This window comes from Ammodytes marinus (genome assembly GCF_949987685.1).
Source record: "Ammodytes marinus genome assembly, chromosome: 17".
NCBI lineage: Eukaryota > Metazoa > Chordata > Actinopteri > Uranoscopiformes > Ammodytidae > Ammodytes > Ammodytes marinus.
In genome coordinates, this window is record NC_137221.1 from 10,901,920 (window position 1) to 10,919,452 (window position 17,533).

Consider the following 17,533-nt stretch of genomic DNA (forward strand, 5'->3'; position numbering starts at 1 on the left):
TTGTCATTTTTGCTTTTGCTCAAATACAGTATGTCGTCGCTTATCAACAAGAGTGTTATTTTTGTACAACTAACAGCAAATGGTTGACGATAAATAAGTTGAAGATGCAATAAAAGGCAAATCTGACTACTTGTTTTAATCGTTTTTTTGTGTTTGTTTTTGTGAAAATGTTGGTGGTACCTTTAACTCAAAACTTGTTATGAATATTAAATTAAACTGAATAATCTAATTTTTCTCCATCCCTTTCAGACATATATTAAATGTTTGATTTTAACATCCGGAACCAATGAGCGCCGGCGTGTACACCACGGACCTCACCAAACTGTTGCTCAACCATTTCTTCACGCTGTTGGATTTGTTGCTCTGTTTTGTTTTCTTTATATGACCCTTTTGGAACATAATAACAGGTAAGTTATATGGTCAATTTGAATTAAGTTGAATCAGACAGGCAAACTATATGGAAGTTAAATAAAGTAGCGTTAAGTCAAGATGTATTAAGTACATTTAAATATGCAGGTTTTGTTCTGTAGAGATCAGAAGATAATGCAGTGTCTCCTGTCAAACACGAGGATACCTTAGTTTGATTCCAAATGATCACCCGATGTGTCGACATGTTTCAGATAAAAAATAACTGATGGAAAAAGCAGCGGAGGTAACCGTTGTGGTGGAAAACGCGGCGGTGGAAACAGCAAAAACAAAGAGTGACGTAGCTGTGAAGGGCGAAGCTGCACTTAAACCACAGTAAGTGACATACATGTAGCGCCCTAACACGGGAGAAATCATTGAGATCACACTGTTAACTGGTGTAAATCCCTACAAACATGGCAAAGTATTGTGCAAATTAAAGTTTACAGACAGGCAGGGGCGTCTCAGTCTATCAGCAAGCATGTTGCCTCCATCAGGGTAATCGTGGGTATGATGTGTAGACTTTTCCCCTTCTTTGTTGTTAGACCGAGCTCGCTAGGGTAAAGGGAAACAAAATCAAACCAGATGCATATGGTTAAGTGGATATGATTATTTGCATGAACAGATATGAGACGGGGTGTGTTGATGTTCAAATCATACAAACCAAAAGAAGACTCTTTAAATTAGAGAGTGAATCGATCCATCTTCTTCTTATTTTTTTACCAGTGGAGTAGCATGGACTCAAAGTCAATGCTGCCTCCTGTCACTCACTGCATACAGCTTTGTCTGATGGAGCCAACAGGTCTACACAGTCAGCAGTAAGGCTTAGCAGCTATTTGTGAATGCACCTGGCTTCTTGCACAGGACGCCAGTTTTTGCTTGGACTGGCTAGTCTGCATCAACAGTCATTTGTAATTTCACCATTGACAGAGGTATTTATGTGATGCTAAAGCAGTCGGATTATTATCAAATACTTCCCCGGCTTTTAGTTGTCTACAGTCTCACATCACATTGGCAGAAGAAAAAAAACATTCCAGAGGTGTGATTGGCTACTGTGTCAAAATACATGTGATGACTGTACACTACATTGTTATTGTTAATTTGTAACTCAAGTAGTTACACCACCAAACTGACTGGATGACTGCATTTTTTTTCTCTCGTTGTATTTTGCAGATTCCTAACCACCAAAGAAAAATTTCACTGCTTTGTAGACTCGGAGTGGCGGGGTCCAAAGGGAGAAAAGGCCGGTGAAAATGACAAAGGTGAACAGACGACGGAGGCTTCCATTGAGGAACCTGAAGCTAAAATGCTTAAACTGGAGCCAGAGAAGAGAAATAAAGAAGGAAAACCAGATGGTAAACGAGTACGCGGACAGAATAAGTCACGGCCACACACTAAGCCTGGCGCCTACGATGAAAAACGGCTGTGTACGTCCGTCATTCAGGTACGCCACTTTATAACGACCGCTCGCCAACGCCACATAAAGTACTGTCCCGATTGATGAGTTACTGTCAAGGCTTTTCTCGTCCATGCAGGACAAAGGGGAGTGCGCCTATGGAGACAAATGCCGCTTTCACCACGTCGTCGCCGAGTACATGGCCGATAAGCCGGCTGACATCGGGGAGAGCTGCTACCTCTACGACACGTTTGGAAAGTGTCAGTACGGCGTGGCCTGCCGCTTCGCCAAGGCGCACACCACACCCGACTTCAAAACCATGGAGAACGCGGAACTGATCAAGGCCTACGAGGGCAGGACCGTGGTGAAGAATAGCTTGAGTAAAGACCTCCAGATCAACCTGAGGAAGCGTGCGGTGGCCTTCAAGAAGTCATCCGAGTACCTCAAAACGCTTTCAGACAACAGAGACAAACAAGAACCCAAAGGGAATGGTAAGACCACTGGAGAGGTTTTAGATTTACTTGGGTTGAAAACACACATCCATGATATTACAGCAGCGCATATTTCCTTCAGGAATACTGTTGGTAACCTGCCGCTGTTTCTGCTCCTTCTTAAAAGTGGAGTCAGCGATTTGAGAATGTTTGTTGTCAAAATCACTTTTCGTCAAAGTCAGTGAATATCTCCTTACGATCCGCTACCTATCCATACTGTGTCTGTGCTGAAAAAAATTCACTTAATACACAACCTAGGGTCTCTAAACAGGTATGTAAACAAAGGGGGCCACCATAGCTATCAACATGCCGGTTTGCAGATCCTAGGCTGTGTTTGAAAAAAAGTGATTTTGACAACAAGCGTTCTCTAGAATCTCTGACTCTACCTTTAAGCACGAAGCTGACAGTCCTATTATATCTTACAAGGATTTGTAGTTGGTCTTTTGAAATGACAGAAGTGCAGTGAAAAGGACATGGCTCTGATGAGAGCCTCTGTGAAACTTTCATTTAATCAGCTGACTTATATTTAGTTTGGCACATGTTTGTCATCCATTTGTCATTGTCGTGAAGCAGATGTTTCATGAGCTACCTATGTACTCGTTGCTGCTGCTCATTGAAAACACATCTAATGTTTAGTTTGATATATATATAAGACAAAGATGGATTTAAAATGATATTTGTATATAATGTGCACAGGATATTTTAAATGTGTTGTTACAATTAATTCTATTTTTGACACACCCAGGTGCTGCTGGTGCAGCTGAGGAGTCTGCAAAGGCAGCAGGGGAGCAGCCAGCTGAAGCAGAATCACAGGTAAATAACTCCTATTTAGAGCACTAGTATAGTGGTATATTTATAGTGCATAGCTTGGTGTTTTACAAGTATATGTTTGTGTCAAGCTGCAAGCCAGCCCAGCTAAACCTCCTCCAGTGAAGACGATTGGCCCACTGACCGATGTGGATATCATCAAGTTGCGCCCATGTGAGAAGAAACAGGTATGTCTTGTTCAAATTAATAAATGCCAACTGATATTAATACATATTTAACAGGATATTTTCACAAATTCAATCAAGTGTATGGTAATATCTAAAGACTGATTTTATTTCTGTGTTCAAGGTGGACTTTGAAGACAAGCTGTATCTTGCTCCTCTAACAACTGTAAGTATTACCAGATTGAATAGAGTACTGATGTGTTATTGATGTTATGTCTAAATGCTGCACAATAAATGAGTGTCATTCTAGATAATGGTTATATTTTTATAAATTTTTAAAGTAATCTACCAAAATATATAAAATGTTAGCTAATAGAAACCGGTTTGACCTGACTATATAATTTCCTCTCTTTCCTAAGTGTGGAAATCTGCCTTTCCGTCGTGTGTGCAAGCGTTTTGGTGTAGACATCACTTGTGGGGAGATGGCCATGTGCACAAACCTGCTGCAGGGCCAGCAGTCGGAGTGGGCGCTCCTGAAACGGCACGAAAGTGAAGATGTGTTTGGCGTCCAGGTGCTGTCATTATAGTGTGTTGAGGATGACTTTGTTGCCATGGCTTGTAGACTTCAGACATTTTTGTAGAGTGGCCTCAGTTCTCAAGTTCAGATTGTGTCTCCAGGTGGAGGGCTGCTTCCCCGACACCATGACGAGGTGTGCGGAGCTAATCAACAACAACGCTGATGTTGACTTTGTGGACATCAACTCTGGATGCCCCATTGACCTTGTCTACAAGAAGGTAAACCCCCTATGTAACCAAGTAGTCCCATTCAGATTAAAGGAATTCCAATGTTGTTTACCCATGTGCTACAGTGTGAGATTTTTTTTACCTTTCTGTGCCCTCTTCAGTTCAATTAGGACCAATCATAGTGCACCCTATCTTATTTCCAAAATAAAAGCTTAGAAATATTCTGCAAGAACCCTTCTACTGTGGTTAAGATAGAATCATTAAAGAAAATATTGCAGGACAGGTAAGATGAACTAACATGATACCATGGTGAGCGCTTTGTTTTTATGATCCAGTGTACAAAGCACTGATGCTGGAATTTGCCCGGATTTAGATATCAATGTGACACTTTCTCTCATTAGGGCGGAGGCTGCGGTTTGATGACACGCACCAGAAAGTTTGAACAGATAGTCAAGGGAATGAACTATGTAAGTGTTTATCTTTTGTGCCTGATATTAAGCTTCATATTTGTTTTTTTGATTAAAGTTTTCTGTTTGAGAATAATTTACGCTATTCAACAAGACATGATTAAAACCAATGAAAAGGCTCAATGAAAACTTGAAATTTCAAACATTCTTGTTCCTCGCAGGTCCTTGACATCCCTTTGACAGTCAAGATCCGCACTGGTGTTCAGGAGAAGTGTAACATAGCTCACAAACTCATCCCTGAGCTGAAGAAATGGGACGTCTCCATGATAACGGTAAGTCTTGCAGACGAAACACTGACAAACGTGGAAAAGCGTAAATAGAGAGAGGTGGGTTTTTGCAGCATGGCATTTGTTCTGATATTTTTTCTTTATTTTCTTCTTTATTCAGTTCATGACTAATGCCATTTATCAGTCACACATGATCTGTTTTCTCCGTCTGTTTTTCTGTGTGGTCATTCTTAAATAAATAAAACACAGTGCCGGCATTACAGCGTTTTGATGCACCACTGAGGTTGTTGCTTTCTTTGCAGTTGCATGGCCGATCCAGAGAGCAGCGCTACACCAGGTTAGCTGACTGGGATTATATCAACACCTGCTCCAAACTGGCCAGTCCTGTCCCACTGTTTGGTATGTGGATTTAGTGAAGATTGCAGCTGCATATAGTGCAGCTATTAGCAAAATTTTAGCAAAGACACACTAGAAAAACAAGCTCCTCTAATGTACAATTTGGAAATCTTAATGTTTTTAATCATTTATGAACGTTAATTTCTTGCTGGTGATGTAATGAAATAAGGTTGCCTGTGTACTTGCAGGTAATGGAGACATTCTGTCTTATGAAGATGCCATGAAAGCCAGAGAGACTGGAGTTTCTGGTATAATGATCGCAAGGTTAGTGCATCATAACAAGCATATATTTGTCAAGTAGGCACATTGTCTGACAGACAATTTTTTTTTTAACAATTTGTAAGCAATGTTCACCTTTATATTTGTACAAAACCCATAAATAAGCGTGTGAATTGTCAGACCCCTGAAGGTTGACCCATGGAGCTAATTGGCAGTCAAAGTCAGCTATAAACTGTAGATGCATCACAGCCAGCATGTGTTATGGTGATTTAGATTTGTTTTTTTACGTGGTGATTCTCTGGTGCATTGCATAAGTAAGAAGATAGTAAATCTGTGTAATCTGACAGTTGAATAACATGTTGAATCAGTATTGTCCTTTGACTTTTGCTGTGGTTGTCTCCCCTCAGAGGTGCTCTCATTAAGCCCTGGATCTTCACTGAAATAAAAGAGAGCAGACACTGGGACATCTCGTCCGGTGAGCGGCTGGACGTCCTCAGGGATTTCAGCAACTTTGGTCTGGAGCACTGGGGCTCCGACACGCGCGGTGTGGAGAAGACCCGCACCTTCATGCTGGAGTGGCTCTCCTTCATGTGCAGGTTGGCAAACAACACGCACTGCAATAATCCTCACTGTTTGTCATCTGATACAGAAACAGTCTCATTTCGTAAATACTGCTAGTACTGGAAGGTAGTGCCACAGTATCAGTCATGGTGTTATAAGTCAGCTCAACAGAGTTTAAACCCGTCGGGCAATGGATGCCTTTCAAAAAAAAATTGTTTGTAAGTAATAAACTTTAGCAATTTTCAAGCATAGGTGACTCCGTATACTACAGGCTCAAAATGGCTGCAAGATGTGACTGTAAATAGTCACATCTATTTAAATCTGTGGAAACCCTGTAAGGGAAGACTGGATGCTCTTCTTGCACAGCCTCACTCAGTGAATTAGGCCAATTTTGAAAAAATTAATGAAACGGCAAACCCCATTGAACATAATTTGGTTTTCAAGTTGAATACTTCATAACAAGCGTAGTGCAGATAACTTACATATCGTGTGTCTCTCTCAGGTATATTCCAGTAGGCCTGTTGGAGCGAGTGCCTCAGAAGATCAATGAGCGACCTCCGTACTACATGGGCCGAAACTACCTAGAGTCATTGATGGCCAGTCAACACGTTGGGGACTGGGTCAGGATAAGGTGAGCAACAAAATGGTCTAAATTGGTGATTAGAAATTATGCAACACTAGAATCATCTTTTAAAATTATGCCCTTATGACTTCTTATTTGTCTCCCTTTCCAGTGAAATGCTGCTCGGACCTGTACCGAAGAATTTCATCTTTTTGCCGAAACACAAAGCCAACGCCTACAAGTGATTTCTCTTTGTCTGACTACTAAAAAACAAAACAACATCCAGGCTTTTATTTTTATTTTTTTGGCTCGAGAGAATAAGACAATTTTGTGTTTAAAATGATATAGACTATTGAATAGTCTCATTATTTTTACCTGTGGTGCAGTAGTAGTATACATGGAAGTTTGAGAACTATATGCAATAAAGTTGTTTGTCACACTATGAAATATCTGTGTCTTTGTGATTTATCATTCAAGTTATCATTAACTGATATATGATAAGAAATCCATTGGTGTTATGCAAAATATATATATATGCTGCTGAAAAACATAACTGAGTTTAATAATTGTGTGGAAAAGTTGACACAAAAATCAGTGGAAATAATTCAAATGTTAAGACCCCATACCGCCAGTTCCCAGTGTAAAGAGCTACAATATCTGTGTCAGTAAAAGGAGTAGGCCTAGATGGTTGCGTATTAAAAATAAATCTAATTTAATGTTTGATTTAGTGAGGATGTCCTCTAAATATATTGCAGTGCATGCAGGAAACCCCAGTGTTGATTAAATCTGTGAAGGAAAATCCATTTTACAGTAGAATGATTAAATCATAACATGACTGCAACAAGTTTCTAAAAAGTAGAAACTGTCAAATTAAAATTTTCTTTATTATTTCAAAGTCATGTCTAAAAAAATATATTCTAGTTATTCCACAGTATAGACCTATGTTTCAAGTGTTCAAAGTGTCCAAAACTGTATTCGCACATAGGCTACAGAATCTCTATTGATTTAAGTCTAAATTGTATTTTATGTATCCAAATTGATGTTCAAGATTCGAAACATTTAAATTAAAATAATGGTTAATTTACTTAAAAACTACCAATATAAAAGAGAGAAATAGGGCTTCTCTAACGTGCACACTCGACACGTTAATGAGCGTTAGGTGCCCATTGACAGCTGCGATCAATTAACCGCAAATCAGCAGGCCTACTTATAGCTCGGCAGGAGGCTTTGTCATCATTCAGTTGTCCAGCTCCTGCAGGAAGACGGTAACCAGGATCATGGCTGGTGTCAGGGTTGTGCTGCTGCTTCCATTAGTGCTCCTAACGTGGGCTCTGCTGCTGGTTTCAGTCCGGGCATGGGAGCCTGTCACTGAACTTCAGCCTCGACGTTTCGAAGTGGACTTTGGAATGGGTAAGTCACACAGCGGTAGGCCTACTGCAGAAAAGTACCCTTACTTGGTTGGGTATGATGAATAACAAAGGCATTATAGAATATGTAAATTTAAGCTCAAAACGCATGTTATGGCTAGCCTACTTGTAATGGGTACGCTTGGCAAGATTTATTTTAAAACATTGAATTTTTAGCTTGGTCTAGTCCAGTGTTCAGTCCTGCCTGATTTGGTCCTTTTTAGATCTCTCCCTGCTCATATGCAGCTGATTCAAATAATCAACTATAAACTCCAAGCAGCTTGATAACAAGCTGCTGATCACTTGGATCACCTATGGAACATATCTAAAACGAGCTGGACAAGTGGTCCTACAGGAGAGGGTTTTGGTCCACACTAGCAACTGCATATCCACATAGACCTAAGAAACTAAACTTGAGTAAATGGCTGAAGCTTTGTGACTGCAGATATCTGTGTTGGGTAACTACTACCCCTCTCTCCTCCAGATGAGAGCAGCGAAGAAGACGAAAATGAATTTCTGGAAGCTGACGACGGTGATGAATTTGAAGCCGCCGGTGACGACTCTGAGCCTCTTGCTGAAGATGGTGACGCAGGTTATGGAAATTTAGCCAGCGGTACCAGTCAGAGTTCCACTGGGATAGATGTTGTTTGCAGCTCAGTTGGCTTTCAGATAACTCTGCTGACAGGTTCACTAAGTCAAGTGAGAGTTTTAGGTATGTACTTGGACTTTCTAGATTAATTAAAGTCTTTGTTTTTCCTCGGTGCATGATGTTTATTTATTTTCCCTCCAGGCTCTACGGATACACTGTTGGTCATGGATGCACCAGAGTCTTGTGGTTATGAAGTGTACTCTCTCAACAAAACCGTGATTATACCCTTCACTGGGTGCCACGTGAAACGAGTAGGTTATCAAGAGCAATATGCACTAACGATTGTGGTTGTTTGCAAGGAATTTAGTTATGTCTAACCCCAATGCTTTATTCCAGAATAAAGACTTCAGCCTGCAGCTGTTGTACGTTGATGAGTTCGGTCAAACGCAAGTTGCTACCCCATCTTGTGAGGACGGTCCCAAGTCAGATTTGTCCCCTCGCTTAAGTGGTCAACCTCGCTTAAACGGTCAACCTAAGCGCACATTGGTGTGCAGTAACCCAATCACTGCAGTGTCTGCATCGCTGTCAAAATCACCAAGTGGGTAACTGTATACAGCTAAGCATATTTAAAATAACTTTCAGGGTTTTTTTTTTTTTTTTTTTTTTTTTGCAGATGGGGATGTCAGAAAATTCAAAATGTCACTGTCATTTCAGATTGTGCCATCAGCCAGGGCGAGAGGATTGCTTGTGGTGGTGCTGGAATATCTCCCTCGGAGTGTGAGAAGTGGGGCTGCTGTGTGAGTTGTGACTCCCACTGCTACTACCCCCTGGAAGGTAAAGCTTGCTTTTTACTGTAGCGTAAAATCAGCTTCTATAAACTGTTTTGAATGTCTGCTAACGGTTTTCCCCCCCTCACTTTAGTGTGCACTGTGGATGAACATTTTGTTTTTGCCATTCGCACCGACTCTTCAGCTGTCCATGTGGACCCTGCCAAGCTTGTCATTCCTGGTTCACACTGTTACCCAGTCATTGTCAATGACAATGCTGCCATCTTTATGTTCAAGATTACTGACTGTGGCACACATTCTTACGTGAGTTGTGTCCTTTACTTGACTCTTCAATGTGCTTGCATTAATCTCAGTATTCATTTGAATGCAACATGTCTGAGAAGTTGATGTTTCTTGATAGGTTGTTGGTGGAACTAAGATCTACCTGGCTGAAGTGCAGACTGTTGTCAAAGCTCTGAGGCTTAAGTATGGCATAATCACAAGAAGTGAACCAAACAGGTTAGTGGTTTATACAATACAGTTGGGCACACTTTAGCACTGGTTTCTTGTAAAGGCCTATGGTGCTATTTATCTGATCCTGCTGGAGAGTTGCGGCTTGTTAACGGGTAAGACACCTGTTAACATGTATTTCGTAGGTTCCTGATTGAATGCCGCTATGACAAAACGGGCCCTGTAAAGCAAGCACTGGCCAGTATTGGCTACATGGTCAAGACCCCGATGTCCAGCTTGCCCTCAAAGGTCCATTCCAGTTCCAAGACTGGTGTTCAACTGAGAATTGCCACAGGTCAGTTTTATATTGTATACTCTAATTTTGGCTGGTGAGATTGTACAGAAGTAACATTACAGTGAGTTTGCTCCTTGTCTATTCCCTACAGATCACACATATTTAAGCTTCCATCCCACTTACCATCAGCCCTTGAGACGGCTCCTTGGCCAGCCAGTGTTTCTTGAACTGTACCTGGAGGTGTCAAAACCAGGACTAGTAATTATTGTAAACTACTGTATAGCTTACCCTCGCTCAGCAACTGATGTGCTGGTCCTCATTTATGAAGGGTAAGTGACTACTGTCTGAAAACGATATGCTAAAAAATGATCTGTTCTGTCAACTCATCCATATGTTTGGTTTGCCTCAGGTGTGCCAATCCCCATGACCCAACTGTGCACATCCTCCAAGTCGCTGACTCTGACAATGGTAGACGGAGGCGCTTCAAGGTCGATGCCTTCCAGTTTCTGGATCCAAAGACTCACAAGTACCTTGATGAAGAAGTAAGTGTTCAGAAACCCAAGTGTCAGTTTGAATTGCCTTGAGATTTGTAGAGGCAATTTGACATAAAAAGATTGAACTTAATACTTACCTGGTTCACCCCCCCCCCCCCCAAACACAGATCTATTTCATGTGCTCTACGGAGCTTTGTTTGAAAACAAAACGCCACTGTGAGGAATGGTGCTTTGGACAGGTAAGGATCTAAACCTTGCAAATGTTTGTACAATTCTTTTTCTCATGTCTAATCATTTATTCTGTTTCTAGGCATGAAGATTGGCAGCCCAAGACTTACTAAGAAGATGATTAAATGAGAAATAAAGGAAGGTTTTACAATACAGTGATGTCTTGGGTTTTTGTTAAAATGTGAAGTGTTATGGTGCTACAAGGGTACCTTTCTGAACCACTTTTAGTTGTTTAAAGCTCAGGCCCCCATATAATATCCCCAATAGCTGATGCCATAGTCATCTTGCGGTCCACACCTGACTACATTGTATGGATGTGAAATTTCCTAATGTGTATATGGACACAAATGGCTTATGTGCATATACAAAAGTTATTCTTCAACTATGAGAACATTTTATATACCGGACTAAAACAGATGTTAAAGGATTGTACTGAACTTGTTCAGAAAAGTAAATTATGCCGCCTGTACATTGAGTTATTCTGGCTAGGAACCACAAGACCCATGTTTTTCAGGGAATGGAAAGTGAACGATCATTGCTTGTGAGCAAGTGACATTAGGTTTTATGATATTTAGAAAACATCTGAAACTGCAAGAGTAAGTAACAAACATGCATCCTACTGGGATCTTGAGTAAACATCTGATCAATTATTCCACTAATTTAAGTTGCATAGAGTGGCTAGCATTTTAAGGGTTGTGAATTCAATTAAAACTACAATAATAAAATATCTAACTTAAATATGGAATTTTGAAATGGCTACAAGCTCAAACTATGCAAGGGTTGTTAATGTGCCATATTCTACTACCAGATTGCTTCATGGCTGGAAGTTGGCAATGATGTGCTGATGTGAATGTTTAGATCTAAATTCCCCCAAGGCTGTTTCTACATGACGTGGAAAGTTTGATGGTTCAAAAAGGATAAATTGTTTAAAAAAAAAAAAAAAAAAAAAAATTGTTGTAGACCAGCATCAGAACTAACCATACATATCAAATACTAATGTTTTTTTTTTGAAATAACCCTTTAATTGACATGAGTTGACATTGAAAACTTTTTTTTTTTTTTTTTTTTGGTTTAAAATATGATTTATTTTCAAAAAACGTTATGTAAACTGGACATTATGGTTTGGTTATTGCAGGCTAGTGTGTGAAATATTAGCAGCAACATTTATATTTATGCAGTGTCACTTTTCATAAAATAATCACATCTTCACAACTAAGCACATTTTTGTGTGCATAAGAAATAAGCCTATAAAAATAAAATAAATAGTTTTTATAAAAAAATTACATGTTATTCTAGACCAGCATCAGAACTAACCATACGTATCAAATATATATTTTTTAATTAACCCTTTAATTCAGGGGTTTTCAAAGTGTGAGAGAGTGAGCCCCCCCTCAGAGAACAAATTTCAGCGGAGCCCCCCCAATTTTTTTTTTCTAATTCACATTTTTTAATACATTTTAACATCTTAATCCAGTGTTTTAATCCTGCTTCCTTCAAGCATGAATAGTAGTGACTGAGTGTGCAGCGGAGTGAGAAAGATAGGCAGACAGACTTGGCCAAATTATTGACTAGTTAAATGTCATTCACACACCCAGTGTTTTTTTGCTAGTGCCTCCAATGTCCTGCTGGAGGAAAATAGTAGCCAGTGGAGAACCAGGCCCTCCTGGGAGATTTTTTTTCACCTTTTTAAAGTGAAATGCATGAATCTGGTGCACTTTGAGAGGAAAATTAAGTGGCTAAATATGAGGAATTTTGTGTGAACAAATAATTTGGAGACACTGGGTCTGATGAATTAGAAGCTATTGAAGAAAGACATGGATTTTCCATAAAAATATTAATTTAAAATTAAAAAATTTATGCAGGGTCCTCTGGGTTGGGCTTGGTGCTCTTTTTCTTTAACGAGACCTATTTCTCTGTAATATAATGAATGCATTTAAATGCAGTGAGAGGAACGAAGCAGAAGAACTCTTGTCCAGCTATGCCGTGATCTTAATATAAAAAAAAAATATATATATATTTTTTTTAGTTTCTTTTTTCACATATCCATCCGCGCCCCCCCCCCTGCCATAACCCCGCGACCCCCAGGGAGGGGGGGGGGGGGCGCCCCACAGTTTGAAAACCACTGCTTTAATTGACATGAGTTGACATTGAAAACCTCCTTTTTTTGGTTTAAAATATGCAAAATATGATTTATTTTCAAAAAACGTTATGTAAACTGGACTATTTATGGTTTGGTTATTGCAGGCTAGTGTGTGTGAAATATTAGCAGCAACATTTATTTGTATGCATTTTCTATATTTTTGCAGTGTCACTTTTCATAAAATAATCACACTTTCACACCAAAGCACAAAAAAAGACATTTTATTTTAGATTTTTTTTTTTTTTGCAGCTTACCTAACTTAGCCAACCTTTATTATGAACGCTATATTCACACGAGAACTTTCTATAAAAGAAAACATTTTATTCATTGTTACTTGGGTAAAATATATCACATTTTATATTGAAAAACTAAAAGTATCATGGGTCGTTTTTTCCCCCTCAAAACCGTTGCATGCATTGATGATGAGCAAGCTAACCTAGCAAGCTCAGTGATGCCAGGACCTGGACATAAATCAGGGTACCAGAAAAGAAAGGAAAAAAAAGGGAACTTTCAAGGGCTTTAGACCCCCGGAAAATTCCTTAATATCAGTATTTCTGCTAGCAGAAGTGTATTTTCAATTCAGAGATACTCTGATATTTCATCAAGTTTTGAAGTGTCTTTGAAATTATTCTGTATATTTTATCTATTATTTTCTAAGAAAATTTTAAAATGACATATTTAGCCTTTAAATGAAGGTGGCAGATGGTTGTTATACTGATGAGGAAAGCTTCTGGTAGCAGTGCTATCATGATAAACCCCCCCACAGCATTGGTGTGTCTAAAAGCTTACATTACAGGAAATGTTACAGTAAACGTGCCAAAAAGCAGGTGCAGAGATCTTGCAAGAGCAGAAAATTTCCCCTCGCGCCCTGCGCGCGCTCGCATCGTCGCTCTCTCTGCCCACTATTATTTCCAGTAGCCCACCTTAATCAAACTGGCTAGAACCGGCCCTGTGTACAGGTATGTGTTTATGTAGGAATAAGTGCATCATGCACATTGATACAAGTTCAGTATGAGTAAAGGGGGCCCAATGACTGGACCTTTTCAGGGGCCCAGTCATTTGTCTGGGCAGGCCTGGCTGTATGCCGCGATCATCTGCAAAAAGTGACCAGAGACAATTTTGTAAAAATACAATACAATAACCTTTATTTTAACTCATGAGACACTGAGGTTTCCTCATGCACACTGGCGATGACCATTACAAGGATAACTTATTAAAACTGCGAGCAGTGATGACCGGGCCCTCGCACCTGGCCGGCGTCGGCGCTCCGGGCGACCGCGTGAGAGAACGCGCCGCAGTCTCTTCCTCTTCGCAGCATGCGGCACAGTAATACCTGTCACCAGAAGTGTGGAAGTTGCCGCGACGCGCTTGATATGGATGCGAGGAAGTCCTTACCAGGCGGGTGAAGTTTGGAGCACATGGAACAGTGCATAGCGAAATTACAGCGACTTCCTGTTTCGTGGCGATGACGCCGAGAAACAACGATGGCCACGGAGCCGATAGATCTGGCTTCCCGTGTTATCATTGTCTCTAGACCTCCCTTAGCTGCTTTGAGGTTGTTTTGATCAAAGTTTGTCTGACATGTAGCTAAAGACTTTTATTTAATAAAACAATTAAATAAAATATTAGAAGGCGTTTGGCTTATCTCCACTGTTAGAGAAATAAAGTCCCATTGCATTAACCATTACCCAACATAGCATGAAAGAGAAGTCTTCAGTCCCTCTATTTGTAATGCAATACTGCCATCTAGTGAGCCTGTATATAAGTGGAGAAAAGTTGAAAGATAGCAGACATCCTGTGGATAGAGGTGACAACATGAAAATGATTTTATTTGTAATTGTACAGACTCTATATAAGCATACATTGTGTTATAGGGGAGAACGGGGTAATTTGTCACACGGGTAGGTTGTCACAATCGTTATATCTCGGAACCAGAAGGCGCTGTCTGTTAAATTTTGGTATGTAAATATCTACAACTGGGATCAGAGGTCACCTACATAGTCTTCCTTGGAGTTAGACTGCTGCATTTGAGGTGAGAGGACTGTTAGTGTTTTTCATGTCAAATTGAAAATATTTAGCTCCTCAGTATTTTTCTTCTAGGCTTTTACACAATGGGTTTATAACAAAACACTTGTTACCATAACAAAGTGTGAAGGGTAAGCTATAGTTTAGATTGTTTTTAGCAAGCTAATTAGTTGTTAGGTTGTTGGCCTTGATGCTAGCAATAAATTCCAGTTGGGGTTGGTCGTCACATTTTTTGGGGGGTTGGTTGTCACATGTTATCCAAAGGGTGCAGCCAGGAAAGGAACCCAATAACAAAAGAAAATGTCAAGCTGTATCCTCACTGACACCCCAGAGGAGGAGAGAATTGAGCAGGAAAGGCAGCTAGCATGCAATCACAATGTGTTAGAGTGTCTTTGATGGTACATTTCTTCTTTATTACAATAAGTTAGAAAAAGTGAGGGGTTCACATTTCAAGCCAACACCTTAAGCTTCAATTTAATGTAGGAATGACTATTGAAAGATGTTTAGGTGATGAGCAATTCTCACTAGAGTAAAAAGTGTGCCTACTTACCCCAGTCTCCCCTAATATTATAACTTTCTGCAATGCTTCATAATTTAAAAGGTGTAGTTTATCCTAGAGTGTTGTTAAAGAAGAATGAGTATAGAGGAGTTAGAGTGTCTTCATGTTTTGTGGCGAAGAAACCAAGTTATGGCGAAAGCATCTCAGCCGATTGAACCAGCTTCCCGTGTTATCATGGTGGCTGTCTCCAGACCTCCCTGAGCTGCTTTGAGGTTGATTTGATCAAGTGTGTAGGACGTGGCGGTAAACAAGTAGCATGCAATATTTACTTGACCCAGCAGTTGGCGCACTCACTTTTTCTTAATATTATTGTGTTGGCTTACTCAGGCCTTGGGTCTCATTAAGCATATCAAATGTTGAGAAGATCAGAGTATGGTGGAGTTAGGCCAACTTCCTGTTTTTTTGGCGAATATTTCAAATTAAAAGACTTCCTGTAGATTTTGGGGCAGGGCTTCAAGAGGCTTTTTTGTTTGTCCTGGGATTGTACATTGCTGTATAAAATTTGGTGCATCTAAGTGTAACACAGCCTGAGTTATGATCAAGGAAAGGGTTCATGGCGTCCGTTTTTGATGTTTTTTGGCGAATGAGGTGCCGGTGCTGCAAGACGGTGGTTCCGATTAAAACGAGCTTTCGGGTATATCATCTTCCATGTCGGAGGACATACCCTATCATATTTTTTTTTGCACAAAAAGTTGTTATGTGTGCACTTTACTCTGCAATCCTGCAGAGTAATGTGGAGTTATGACATATGACGGAATTTTGGAGAATATCGGCCTCCATCTCGTCATAATTATTCGGTATCAAACAACTTTTTTTTGTTATATCTTCCATGTCTGATGAGTGTCCCTAGAGTTTCCGTTTTGCTAAATATGTTCCTGCTAGGAGTTATTAATTTTTTAACATTGTGATGATTTTCGAGTCAGAAATTCACATATTTCAAATTAAAAGACTTCCTGTTGATTTTGGGGCGGGGCTTCAAGAGGCTTTTTTATGGGGCCTGCAAAGATACATTGGGGGTTTAAATTTGGTGCAGCTAGGTATAACACAGCCTAAGTTATGATGAATTAAAGTTTCATGAGGTTCGTTATTTATGATGTTTATGTCAACTTTGACCCCCATTAGCTCCCTGGTACTATTGTGATTTTGAAATCTTTTCGCAATTTAACATCGGGCAAGCTTCTTGAGTATTTGAGAAGTGGTTCGACGTTCCTGGTGTAAAAACTCTGGGACGAGTTCGTCGATATGTGAAAATTTGTATTATGGCGATTTTAGGCACTAAATCCAAAATGTCCGACTTCCTGTTGATTTTGGCTAATGACATAAAATTGCATTTATGTGCAATTTTTTGCAGGTCTGATGGGTACGCAACACATTTTCAAGTTATGCATGACGGGAAGGGGGTGAAAAGTGCCAAACATGACTACAAATAAAAAGAATAAAAATCCTGGCGGTTTCAATAGGGCTTCGCACCGGTCGGTGCTCGGGCCCTAATAATACGCAAAGAAAACAAAGAAGTAAAATAGGTAAAAAAAAAAGAAAAAGCAATCGAATAGATCTAAAAAATATATGAAATACTATAATTTTTACATACTCTTCCTTTGCAGCGGTTTTAGTTCAGAATGATCTGCAGCTTTTTCTTCTGTCCGCTGCTGAGCAGAAGGACGTTTTAGCCCCGCTTTGGGACGTGCAACACCAAAGTGTGCGTCTGTGTAAAAGCAAACAGCCAGCCTTCTCTGGAGCAGCTCCTCTGCTAGCCCATATGAGGAAAAAAAGTTGTCGCAGACTGCCCCCCCTTGCCCTCCTGTAAAACCGCCCCTGTCGCAAGTCCTCCGTCTGCTCCAGCACGACCCTCCGTCACTGCTTCGGGCTCACCAGCTGTTCGTCCGGTGTAGACTGACACCCTCCATGCATACGCTGTTTTCAAAACGCATTCAACGCGTATCTGCCCGGCAGCGTCCGCTCCTTATCCCCCCTCTCCATATCGGAGTCCGATGCTCGATCGGGCTCCTCGGGCTCTTGGTCTGTGTCCATTAGTATTACCCGCGCTTCCTCGGTATTATATCGTCTCGCCATGATGCCACGTACGAAATGAGAAGCTTTTCTCTTCTCTACTAATGTAGAGAGGAGCATTGTGCACCTGTCTAAACAAATTCTGCGTCTATTTTGATTCTCACGGCCAG

At 40.3% G+C, this 17,533-nt stretch overlaps 1 protein-coding gene across 2 annotated transcripts; it reads left to right on the forward strand.

Moving 5' to 3' along the window:
- Window positions 1–330: 330 nt before the first annotated feature.
- dus3l (dihydrouridine synthase 3-like) lies at window positions 331–6,831 on the forward strand. 2 transcript variants are annotated; one of them, XM_080045038.1, is made up of 16 exons: window positions 331–407; window positions 621–741; window positions 1,579–1,849; window positions 1,941–2,292; window positions 3,038–3,105; window positions 3,192–3,287; window positions 3,409–3,450; window positions 3,644–3,796; window positions 3,903–4,019; window positions 4,370–4,435; window positions 4,597–4,707; window positions 4,965–5,061; window positions 5,247–5,322; window positions 5,685–5,873; window positions 6,341–6,469; window positions 6,573–6,831. In XM_080045038.1, exons 2-16 carry the CDS (start codon window positions 635–637, stop codon window positions 6,643–6,645), a joined length of 1,947 nt encoding a protein of 648 aa, XP_079901164.1. In that variant the 5' UTR covers window positions 331–407; window positions 621–634; the 3' UTR covers window positions 6,646–6,831. The 2 variants fall into 2 exon arrangements, with proteins under 2 accessions (XP_079901164.1, XP_079901165.1); XM_080045039.1 differs by lacking the exon at window positions 621–741 and having other exon boundaries at window positions 351–407.
- The last annotated feature ends 10,702 nt before the right edge of the window (window positions 6,832–17,533 follow it).

Bases quoted from the DNA above. Each gene is read 5' to 3' on its own strand.
- dus3l (XM_080045038.1), top strand. From the start codon at position 635: ATGGAAAAAGCAGCGGAGGTAACCGTTGTGGTGGAAAACGCGGCGGTG. The intron at 4,020-4,369 runs GTAAACCCCCTA...TTCTCTCATTAG, and splicing joins TTGACCTTGTCTACAAGAAG to GGCGGAGGCTGCGGTTTGAT. The intron at 5,323-5,684 runs GTTAGTGCATCA...GTCTCCCCTCAG, and splicing joins TCTGGTATAATGATCGCAAG to AGGTGCTCTCATTAAGCCCT.